At 38.6% G+C, this 12583-nt stretch overlaps 1 protein-coding gene across 4 annotated transcripts in view; it reads left to right on the top strand.

Annotated features, from left to right (window-relative positions):
• The window catches only part of GULP1 (GULP PTB domain containing engulfment adaptor 1), a 162885-nt gene extending 152127 nt beyond the window's left edge, over positions 1–10758 (top strand). For 3 of the 4 annotated variants that reach the window (XM_055719089.1, XM_055719086.1, XM_055719087.1), the window contains 2 exons: positions 1109–1203; positions 8657–10758. In XM_055719089.1, coding sequence (XP_055575064.1) covers positions 1109–1203; positions 8657–8728 — 167 coding nt within the window. In that variant the 3' untranslated portion in view covers positions 8729–10758. Of the gene's footprint in view, positions 1–1108; positions 1215–8656 lie in introns of all 4 variants that reach the window. The other variant, XM_055719088.1, reaches the window with a different exon arrangement.
• The last annotated feature ends 1825 nt before the right edge of the window (positions 10759–12583 follow it).

Here is a 12583-nt window from a genome sequence, read left to right as displayed (position 1 = left end):
GAAAAGACTGTATTAACTTGATTCTGTAAATTTTGCTGTCAGTGTGGTGGGGTTGGGTTAGCACAATGATTTTCTTACTGCGTTAGTTCAACACAATGTGAGATAGAAAAAATCTATATAGATGGCAGTGTTACATGGAGAGGGGGAAAAAAATTTCCATTGTCGAGTAGGAGAGAAAAAAAAAAAAGCACCAACCTAAAAAAACCCAACCCATAAGATTTCCTCTGTCAGATGTGAAGAGCTAGCATTACACTGTTCTAATAAGGAAAATAAAAGTTTTGGAGGTGTTTCTTATCCGAACAAAAAAGAAACGAAGGAAAAGAACCCCTGACCATTAGAAAGCATACTGCGGTTAAGAAAAAGTGAGAAACTGTGGCATTCATAGAGATCAATTTGCAATCGTCCTATTTATGGACACAGATTTAGTGGAATTTTAGGATAAGTGACCTTTCATGGTCCAATGCTTTTTTCATTCTTTCTTTTTTGAGTTGATCATATACGAGATTTTAAACCCCTGACAATTAGTTTTAGTTACTACCAGCTGTGCATTGAGGAACCCTGTCAAATGAAGGCCTTGTCTTCCATGGGTAAGAGTAGTTGCTTGTCCATGTGAAGATGTCCTTATCCTAATGGTGAGGAGTGGCAGACAGGGAACATGACGGCTCATTTGTTGGCAAAAATATCTTTCTGAATATACTGTTGAGAAGAAATTTGACAACTGATGTCCGGGTGTTCCCTACTCATTTATGAAACTACTTGTACATGTGGATTCTGGAGCGCTCTTCAGTAGGAGATGCCCTCTACACGTTGCATCATCTTCTCGTCGGATCCCTAAAGTTCCTCTAGAAGGCGCAGGCATTAGTGCAAACTGAAGAGAGGCTTAAACAGAAGTTAATGATGTTCTTGGAAAAGATATTTGAGTATTAAACTTTATAAAACTAACCAAGACCTGGCTTTCAAATTTGGATGTTAAAAGTTGTGGTTAATCAGTTGCATATCTAGAGGTGCTATTACTCAGCTTGTAAGGAGATGTAAGCTGCCTTTCTCAAAGCGCTAATGTCATAGCCCATACCTTTGCTCTCAGTGACTCACTTTTTTGTTGTTCCAGAGAGAGACCTTTTTGGAGCAGAACCTTTTGACCCTTTTAGCTGTGGAGCAGGAGATTTCCCTCCAGACATTCAGTCCAAGCTAGATGAGATGCAGGTAAATACTGAGTTATCAATTAAGCAGTTTTCAATGGCTGTATGACTGTTCGTGAAATACACTTTTACAGTATTCGGAAAATGTATTCCAGACTGCACAAGCAAATACATAGAAAGAAACACGTTTCTGACTATTCCTTTTTGTAAGTATCTCTCACAGTCTTTGAGTTGGAGTTTGAATTTGCCTGCAGATCCTTACACGTGGTATTAATAGGGGCCACCTGGGCTACCTTAGGGTTTCTCAGCAGCGTAACCAAAAGGGGTGCTGCTACTCCTGCCTGGGAAGGGACTGAGCGAGCTAAGCAGAGAGCTGAGGTGGGAGCCCTGGCAGATACACCGATCTGGTTACTCTTCACTTCCAGCAATCACCACCATCCCAGTATACCCCCATCTTCCCCTCTGTGCCATCAGTCTGGTTTCTTCATAGCACTGGCAGAGGCAAAGACCATGCCAAAGGGGCCATGGCAATTGTCCGCTGCCTTTAAAACCAACCGGCCATGGCTGTGGCACTCTGGGGCAATTAGACTGGTGAGAATTGGTTCAAGAATTCTGCACTGATGTGTTTTCATCAGAAAACGTTTGTTGATTCTGAAACACTCGACAGTATCTGTTCAGTTATTGACCCAATTTTGAAGCAGTTCTAGGAGAAAGCCTTCAAATTTTGGAAGAAAACGCTCTCTTCAGTCAGACTTTCCGAAATGCTAGTTGCTTGCCAGCTTCCTTATCTGGGTTTTTTTCAGCAGCCTGCCAGCAAAACAGGAGGCTGAAAATACTGGGAACTTGAATTTCTAGGATCCTGGCTCCTCAGCAGAAAGTCTTTCCAGGGCTTCCAGCCCTCATGAATCTCAGGAGCCCACAAAGTCCGAGACGCTAGCTCTCGGGCTCCTTCCACCCCCCTCTTCTGCCTGGGGAGCAGCAGAAATATTTCAAAATGGCTGAAATAAGTTTTAAATACCATTTAATTTTCTTAAGTAAATTTAATGTTCATTGTGAAATTTTCTTTTCTGTGTCAGTTTAGGATGGTGTCAGTGGCAAACTCCACTCACGGTGAAGTGAGAAATTTAGATTTTGGGTTACCTGTGCTCTGGCCCATATAGTTTCAGATAGCAGCTAAAAGCCAAAACTGCTTCTTTACAATTCTGGGAAAAATGCTTGTGTTTTACAAATGCTATAACATTATTAGCAAGTCTTTTAGCACCTCACATTGATACATATCAATGTTTCCACTATCTGTAGCCTATTTTAGGAAAAAAAATTAATGTGGCATCAGGGGCTACTAGGAAGAAGCCTGTGAAAATACCTAAATGCCACACACTAGGAGTTCTTATTACAGGTAATGTTTTGACAAAATTGTGCATTGTTAGCATATAAGGCTGCAAGTGCTATCATGTCATAAACATCAGTAGAAGGAGCAGTAGAAATCTTTAGCAAAGATTTTTGAAGTCGTAAAAATGAAAAGCCCATATCATTGTTCGTACTCTCTTGACGTAAGGCGGCAGCCAAATTATCGGTAACAAACCCCGTAACGCTTCATGCGTTACTGTGTCCTGCTGCAAAGAATGTTGCTGTGGTCGGGTATTCCCCCCTGCGCATCCAGGGTTTGTTTTTTTCCAACTTTTTGTAACACTTTGTAAACTACTCGCACAATTAGAGAGTTTAGCATGTCAGTCTGAGCGTACCCTGGCGTTTCCACGGAAAGTTAGTTAGTGGGTCTTTATGTAGGCACAAAACTTGTTCGTGTACAATCACACTCAGAACAAATGTAAAGCTGACGGTGTGGGGAAAAAAAGAAAAAAGCAAAAGCTATGTGCAGTGATTTTACTAGTTGGTTGGTGCAAAATACAGTTTGAAACGTCTTTCCTAATATCTTTTTTTTTTATCTTCTTGTGCTTTCCTGGGTGTCTAGCGTCAGCGATGGTTGGTATATCATATTTTCCTAACTGTATTTAAAGCATTAAAAGTTGAAGTGTGCATCTGTTCATGTCTGGTGGGGTTTTTTTTTTATGTATATGTGTGCACATATATAGATTTTACAATTCATATTTTATATGTACAACTCTGTAGGTCAGGGCCATTTTAATTTTTCAGGGCCTACAATTTTTAAGGTAGGCACAGCGGATTTTAGGTTTTTTTACTCTGCCTTAGCTGCTGATACTAAGCTTTTTTATTGCTGTTTGTTTTCCATGTGTCCTAGTGAAATCTCCAGTTTTCATTATTGGCTTGTCATTAGTGAAATGGTTTAAGCAAAACTTTTGACGCGTAGATTTTTAAGTTAGTACAATCACATTTGTGAATGCGTTTGTATTTGGAAATAATTATTTAAAAACTTGCAACGAGCAGGGCCTAGCTGGGCTAGGAGTCAGCAGTTGTTAGATACGCAGCCTTTAGGAAGGAAAGTGAAATGGAGGCTGCAAAAGGTAAAATCACAGAAATGTGACGTACTTTTGGAAATGTAATGCTGAGAAAGATGAAAGAAAAAGGCAGGCTTCTATCTGGATACAAATGAAGGAATCCGTTGTCTTCAGGTTATGAAAGTGCAGCCTGAGTTTCAGTAAATATGTGACCATTAAACAGAGAAAGGTAAGTTGTTCACAAACCCATCTATAAACACTCTTATGTTTGAACTTTAACAAGGATCCAGATTTCACTCCTAAGCACTTTCTATTCAATTTCTCAGTCCAATCTCTGCTGACGTTTTTGGAGAGCTCAAAACTCACACATGTGCCGAGATGTGACTTTTATAGCTTAGGCCTCTCTCTGATGGCTGTCCAACCTCCTGTTTCCCCCCACCCTTACGCTGAAACATATTTTCATCTTCTCTATTTTGACTGTATCCAGGCATTAATAAAATGGATCTTGTCTATTTTCTCAGAAATCTTGCAGTGAGGGGAAGTTTCCCTGGATCATGAATCATACCAGCAACAGCTGCTATAATTTATTAAAATCTCAAGGTAGTTAATAACACAAAGCTTCCAGGAGCTGCGAGCCGTTCTCCCTGCATGCCCTGAAGCAACCAGTAGGTTTGACATCCTTCCATCTGAAAGAAGTTATGCTCAGCCCGCTAAACTATCTGCTCAAGGATGTGTAAATTTATCGTTGGGTTTGTGCTGGCTTACACTCATTGAGTGAAGTCACTGTGATCAGTGAGATAACCTCAGAGCCGTCGGGTTGACTTGTGCAAATTTATCTCCTGATAAAATTAAACTAATTTGTCTTTTTCTGTTTACTGTTTTTAACCAGTGTAGCTCACGTATTATTATCGTAGACACAAAAAAAGTGGGAGTTGTCTTGGGCTTACTTTTTCTACTGGAAACAATCTTTGCTGATATCTTAAGAGACCAGTCATATCCTTTAGTACAATACCACTGTTTTTCTGAATTACTAAGTTGTTCAATTTTAATGACCTTGAAGGTGAAAAAGTCATGCTGTCATCATGGGGATATGAACACAGAAGCAAAACACCATATAGATGCATACTTCATAGCCCCTTCTGTTCCCACTGCTGTCCATTACCAGGGGATGGCTTTTTTCTGCATTCCCTGAAAATCAGCAGGTTTGAGAGATTTTCCAACCACCTGAGGAGTTACCGTTTCCTGAAGCTTTAGAGCACAGGAAGCCATAGCGCACATGGTTTTTAATGAACAGGCAATGTGCAATGCTAAGAACACATTATTCAAAGCTGAAACGTCTAAATTCCACAGAGCAAAATATTTTAAATGCTGTGTATTAAAATTAATGATGCACTTTTCATATATATAGTATGCAATGTATGCCAAGTGCTGACTATATGTCATTAAAAAAAAAAGTATTCTGCATAACACATTAATTAAGCTTATTAGAAAAAGATATAAAAGCAAATCATGATTTATAATCTGCTCCATCATTCCAACTGACTTCATTATTATTACAGCTGCAAATGCTTGGTTTTGGAATAGAGAGTCAAAAGTAGGTATATGCTGTATGATAAATACTCTTAAGAATCATACAGCAGCTTCAAATAGGAGCTGTAAGACTTGAGAGACATATGCAGTTCAGGTTTGTATATCAACTGTATTCCTGAATGTGCACATAAAGCTCCAAGTGGTCTGCATTGCTATGATGACAGCATAGGATACTTACTCTGCTATGTGCATTAATCACAGTACAACTGCGTCGGGATGTAAAGGAGAAACTTTTCTTAAAACCTTGTCTTCCTATGGCTTGCTTGACTACAGCTGATGGGAATTATTTTTAATTATATATTTGCCAAAGCGTAGTTTTGGAGATTCCAGAAGTTATTTAAGAATTTGGAGTTTGTGAAACTCGAGGGGTGGAGAATGGAGGTGGCTGTGGGAGATCTGATGTTCATGCTTTTCTGATCTTTGGAAATTTGGTTGCAGTCACTTTGCCAAAGAGAGTCTGCTGGACGAGGGCGTTCTGAATTTTTTCCCCCCACCACCTTTTGAGGGCTGCATTTAATTGAAGGGGAATATTGGTTGAGACAGTACAGTTTTCTTTAGTTTATACTCCTACACACTTGGCCTCCACTTAAATGTTCATGAAGAAAAAAATCTGGATTTTATATTCTTTTAAAGTCTGAGAAATGCCCAGATGGCTTCCTAGATTGCCTTGATGATCTCTTTATGTTGTTCTGCTCTTTTGGTGCTGTGGTTGGCATGGAAGTTTAAGCTTACTACTAACTGTAGTATCTGACACTTGATAATAGTGGGGTTTGTGTGATTGAACAGGTGAAGATTGAAATATCATGTTCCTGTCATAGAAAGCTATGTGCATGAGCCATTTTTAAGTATGCATGTGTTAACACTGCAGTTCCTACCACTCCTAGGAGTAGGTTTTATTCCTTATCAGCTCAAGTATGCGATAGGTAACAACACCTGACAACCACATCACTGTTTTCTTTTAGAACAGACAAAAGTTTGTTACGGTAATAAAGTGAACAGGCTTTTAAAGTATTTATGATACATGTAGCACAGCAATCTCTGAATGGATTAATGTTGATCACATTGCAAATATGTGAAAATATCACAGCTTAACAGAGGAGGAGGAGTAAATGGAGGGGAAAGTGGTCTGAAGTGAAGTTGCAGAAGGAAAAGGTCAAGGAGACCACTGTTCTTTAACAAAGTAGAAATAGTTTAAAGTAAGTCATAACAAACACAAGGTAAGTGATAAGTGACAAATTATCACTTTGTATGGAAAAAAAAGAAAAACTAAACCCCCCCACATAATCAACAGCAGTGAGATACGTGCACTTCCAAAACGCATAATCTGATTTGCTCTTAGCTAGCCAGAAAAGGGGCACTGGAAGTGCAGATACGTAAGACACCAATAAGCAGTGCTTAAATGTTTAGAAAAAAATAAGAGCATGCAGGACATGAGTGGGATGAGTGTTCGGTGCAGGTCGCTCTGGATTGCTGAGAATGAAGCTGGCCGTCCTTCTTAAACCAGGTGCTGCAGCTGGTTTACTGTTGCAGCTGTATCAGGCATCCTCAGGTTGAAGCACAAACTATCCCTTGTGCTTCTAAACCTCAGAACTGGAAGCAGCCTTTAAATACTTCAAAAGATTAGCATTTCAGACACACTAACTGTGGGGTTTACAATTTAACGGATGGACTGTAGGGCTAATTCTCTGAATTTCCCTTCTGTGTAAGCATAGTTCTTTTGACTGCAGTTACATCAATTAATAGTATCCTTCGGGTAAACGAACAATTGTCCCTTTATATAAGGATGTGTTTGACTTGGAAACCTCAGATACTATTTGCTTGAAATATCTTTTGCATTGAGGGCTCTTCCTGTTGGCCTTTGGAAAAATACGGAGTGCAGGGGAAAAAAAAAAAGTCAAATACACCAATGAGCTCTGACAGCACCACGTCACCCAGGTTGGGCAAACTGGGTGGCGCAGCTGGAGAAGACTTACACCTCAGTACGGCTGTCGGCTCAGTGTCTCAAAGGGTGGATCTGCCTTTAGAAAAAAATAAATTTAACTTGGAAAATATCAGATCATTTGGTAACTCTTGCCAGAAAGTATTCTGTTTCTCAGCCTTGCTCTTCTGATGGCTGTAGCTGGTGGGTCATTAAATATTATATGCATTTGAAATTCTAGCCTATGGTTTAAATTTGTTTGAAATTGGTTGGGCTTTGGATTTATCTTTCAAAACCAAAAGATATGCTCTTCGTACTGCTGTGCGCTATGAGAAAAGGCTGGTTGTGCCTAATCCCAATACAGATCGGTTTGCAAAAAGACTTGTTCACAAGATGTTGTTTCATGAAGGTGCATCTTATTGATCTCATAGTGTACAATCAGCTTTCTCTATGTGAGCTGTATGTTGAGACAGGGCTGAGCCGAGCGTTGTGACAGCTGCCACCAGAGCTGGTGTTCTCATGGCATTTCTATTTAGAGCCATTGCTTCCAATTGCTTAGAGTTTTACAGTACTTCCACCTAACAGACTGAGATTTTCTTGACTCAAAGGTGACTTTGCTCTTGAAGGTCAAACCACAATTATTCAGCTTCTTATAAAGCGAAAAGAGAAATGAAAACAAGGGCACTTCCCCTGGATTAGAAGTTCTGTCATTATTTTAGAGCTGGCGCAAGCTAAGTGCATTTTGTAAACCAAAGGCATTTGTAGAAGGAATTTCTTTTCAGTAGAGGGGGGTGGTGGTAGCATCTAGTTTACAGCCGTTTTTGTGTTTCTACTAATAAAACTAAGGGCAGGGGAGGGAAGGTATTTTGGTCCAAGCTTTTAAAGAAATTCTCTGCATTTTCTAAAGACCATTATATTTTATTGCACTGAGTCCCATGCCTTTGAAATGTACGGTTTGTTCATTTGCAATAGAGCAAGGACGATTTTATTTGCCGCCTTAGTGAAGCTCAGATGGCAGTAGGCTGGACAGCATACGCCTGGCAATGTAACTGCACGGGGAGTGATTCACAACAAACCTCTGACGTGGTCGAGTGCTATACTTTTAGTTGGACTACTTCTAAGATAAGGGATTACTGAGTGTAGGAGAAACCTGGTATTAGTAACGGTGTCTGTGGCTTCCCTGAATGTTTAAAGTGTAAGTATAATAAGCTCGTTGCTCATATAGCCCTGATCTTTCCTGCTTATAAATCACATCGGATTTTGCTCTGGAACAACATGGCCCAAGTCAAGCTCATTTGCTTTTCTATCAGCCTATGTATGTAAACATTCAATACTTTTGTTCTATAATATTTTCTTCATTTTATAGACATACTGTATTTATTTTGTTGTATGACATACATCCTTTTATCAGTTAACCGCTGAGACTTACTGAAAACGGGCTGACCAAATAATGTAAATGTCTGTGAATTCACTCTGAAGTATCCTTATGGTTTATCTGCTTAAAGATAAGCTCAAATTTAGATGTTTTTAGAAAGAGAGCTTAATCTTCCAGAAATCACTTTCCTTTTTATTAACTATGTCTTGTTTCATTGCAGGAGGGGTTCAAAATGGGATTAACCCTTGAAGGCACAGTATTTTGTCTTGACCCACTAGACAGCAGGTGCTGATGCCAAGAAACTAAATGTGATATTCCTGCACGATGGTTTGGGTTGTCTTTTTTTTAATTCTGAACACATATTCACAGATAGTGCCCACGTGCCAAAACCTGCTTTTTTCAACATGTAAACTCGTGTGAGGTTTGCTTCTGTAAAAATCCAACTTAGTTCCAGTCTTTCCCTGTACAAATGTAAAAAAGTTGTATTTGTTTATGAAATATTAATTAAATTACACTGTTGCGTTTCTTTCACTCACGTTTTGGCCCGAGTTTACTATGCTTTATGACTATTAGCCTGGCGAAGTTCTTCAGAAAGCTCCTACATACCTCTCTCTGTTTGCAGATGTGCAAGCATGTTTTTACATAATACTTTACCTGGCAGCATTTTGAAATTATGCTTTTAAGCCATTATTTAATATTCAAGCAGTAAATTGATTAATATCTAGTACAAAAAGTTCAAATGGCAGTGAAAAAGCAGAAAATACTAACCATTAATATGTGCTTAAAAGGTAAATCTGGATGCCGCGTAATTGATTTCTATTACTGTGTATGGTTACTATGCTGTATATAAGTCATTATTAGTTTATAAAATCCAGAAGACTTTTAGGTCCTTAATTCGTGTTTTAGAAACTAACAAATTGTTAGTATGCTTATTAGTGTTTAATGAGCATAGAAGAATGGCTAAATTGCAGAATGGACAAAGTAACTGCCCTTGTTTTGATATTTTGTAGCTGAACTGTAACGTATGTAATTTGGAATTCATTACATGATAACCATAAACTTAAAAAGAAGATTATGGTCTTGCATTTACTTAGGAATTTGGATAATTTTGTGTATAAGCAGGCGCTTCATTTACTGGGCTCAATTCTGTAAGTTACTTTCAACACCTGAGTGTTTACAGTCAGGCTCGGTTGAGGATATTTTTCCCTGTCTGCTTTAATGTATGTTATATGTCTTAATATAATTTTGAAGCTTGCTGCAAGAATTCAGTGTAAGTTAGTAAGTCCTTCACACCCACTGGTGGTTCATGTTACAGAAATAACCGCACCAAAATTTTCAGCTGCTAGTGAGTTGAACGCTGACCTGTCTATGCATACTCTTCATTAATCTTTAGCATAAGCAATAAAGTATCATTTTAAACCTATGTCAGACAATTATTATTAGTGTTTTGAAGCCCAAACTCCACATTAGTTAAATCCAAAAACTTTAAAAATTCTAATATTTTCCCTTCAAAACGTACAGATGTGGAAAAAACCAAAATTTCAGATTTTTTTTTTTTATGTTTCCTTTTCGTGAGAGGTTTTTTTGTGATAGTTATGGTTTTGTCCTTAACGGTTACAGTTTACACCAAAAATGCATTTTGCAGATTTCTCATCACATGTCTGTCTTTATGCCTTGTTCAACAAAGTACTTCTGCATATACCTTTGAAGTCCACTAAAACGAATGGGATTTTCCTTTGCTGAGTTTGACATATGCTCAGGTACCTTGCTGAATGGGGGCCTTAATGTCCCACATTACATTAGTCTTCCTCTCTTTTATTGTGTTCAACATTCATATAGAGTATTATGTATAAATATATATATTAAAAATATATGAACTCACTAACAAATAGAATAGTATATGTTTCATAAAGAAAAGTCTTTATAATTTTGTTTGTCATATAGTATTTTGGAATTTGTATAATGAGGATGTTTAGTAGCCATAGCAATGGCCTTTTTTAACAAATAGAATTTGTATTTTTATTGTACTTTAAAAAGCTTTACATAATAAGCATCTATTTAGTGGTCATTTATTATCAATGGTAACACTAAGATAATATTTGCACATTTTAAGAAGCCTTTTTCGTTACTGATTTTTATGATAGCTGACTGCAGATGGCATGGTTAAATCTTATGTACCTGTGCAATCCATACAAAAATACTTCAATCAACACAAACAGTGCATTTTTAATGAAAAGGTTATGTGATCCGGTTGGAAACTGTATTTCTATGTAATCTCAAATGTCTGTTTAATTTTGCCTAAAATAAATGTTTTTAAATAAATTGCGTCCCAGAACACAATGTTCATTCAGTAAAATGCCCAGTAGGAGGGGGGGTGGGGAGGTGCTTAGATGCTGAACAGGACTTGCCACAGAGAGTGCTGAAACGTGTCAGTCACCTTATGTGCTGGAAAGCACCTGATGTCAGCCAGCGCGGAGTAACTCCAGTGTTTGACCTTTATTATTGAGTTTGGTCAAATCTGAAATCAGCAGAGAAAAAATTTGTTCTGTATGCAACTAGCTAATACTAACAACTGGGGAGTAACTCTCTCCACAGTGCTTCATGGATTTAATGAACCCTTTTAATTGCTTTTTTTTTAATTACTTATTTCTCAAATACTTAGCTGCTCAATACACTTGGCTACTAAATGACCCTAATGGCTGTTTAAGGACTAAAGGATGTAACTGAAGTCTTTCTGAGTTCTGGAAAGCAACCACTGCGAACCAGGTGCGTTGTCGGGGCAGGCTGCTGCGCATGGTGGTGGTGCAGTTGACAAAACAAATTTTAAACCGGCTGGTAATAACTTCCACTGCAAAATTCCTCTTCAAGCTGATACTCAAAACCCATCCAGCCTCCTCCATTGGTGGAACTGGGACTCGAGCATTTATGGGCAGGGATGTTGTCAGGGCTAGCGAGTAAGGGGTACGTGTAAGCTCCTGTGAGTTACAGACATGAGCTTTATATTTATATTAATCTTTCTCAGAACATGTCTACATGTTCCCACTAGTATCAGTGTCTTTTTACAGACAGTGCAACAACCTTGTGTGCGAAGTCTTCAGGCTTAGTGCACATACACATATTTGAGAGCGCTACCAGGAGCCTAGGTGGTTGCTCTTGCTCTATTTAAATGGGAGTGCTCCTGTTACTGGGAACAGAATTTTGTCTGTGCAAGCTTCCTTATTACAAATTCCTACTCTTTCACTTATCTATTAAAAGCAGTCTATGCTGTCTTATTTAAAAAAAAAAAAAAAAAAAAAAAGCAAAAAACCCAGCCAACCCAAACCTTGATAGCTACTTTGGACTGAGGATGTGAAGGGATTCTGCTGACTGTGTGACCATAGGCACTGCGCTTGACAGAAGCCTGTAAAAAGAGAGTAGTGTCATCTACTGGGTTGGAGAGAGGGTTGTGAATGAGGCTTTTTTTGGACGTGTAAATGTGTCCTCCAACAAAAAACAAAGAAAATACTGGCGCAACTGGGTGCTACCCAGTTTGTCCATACTTTTGCCTTTCTTTTGGATATCTTTTCTTTCCTGTTTCTTTTTCTTTTCTTTTAACCCTTAAACTTCTTTAAACTGTGATCACAGTGCTGATCATGCTAGCAGGGGCTGTATCTCTTTGTGGATTTGTAATACTAGATTTCGATTCTACTTGTCAGCTGCTGAGCTACTGTGCTGGCATGTCATACCAAGCTATATTAGCACCTAGAAGCAAAATTCCTCGCTTTCTATCCCCTTTTTTTTGTACGGCATGAACTCCTTTTCTCTTCCTACCTGCTTATTACACCATACCTGAGTGACTGAGGTGCTTAGGTTAGAACTCTTCTTGAGTCAAATAAGCTGATGTATGGTGAGCTTGTGTGTTTTCTCTTTTAATCTTTGATAAATCACTGAGCATCGTTGCAGAATGATCTTGGCTTCACCCATGGTCTTTACATCAGGTGGGTTTGCGAGTGGCTCTCTTTCATCCTGCCACATGCCGGGTGTGATTTGCGCTCAACATATAATTGATCAAATTGCTCAGATTGGCAAAGATCCAATCCTTCATGTGGCAAAAGGAATTATATTTCATTTTGGCTTCACTTAGGGAAAGTCAGAAAGGAAGAAGAAA

Source organism: Falco cherrug, chromosome 8 (assembly GCF_023634085.1).
Source record: "Falco cherrug isolate bFalChe1 chromosome 8, bFalChe1.pri, whole genome shotgun sequence".
Classification (NCBI taxonomy): Eukaryota; Metazoa; Chordata; class Aves; order Falconiformes; family Falconidae; genus Falco; species Falco cherrug.
The sequence above is the reverse complement of the archived record's forward strand: the minus strand, read 5'-3'. Positions and strand labels throughout refer to the sequence as shown.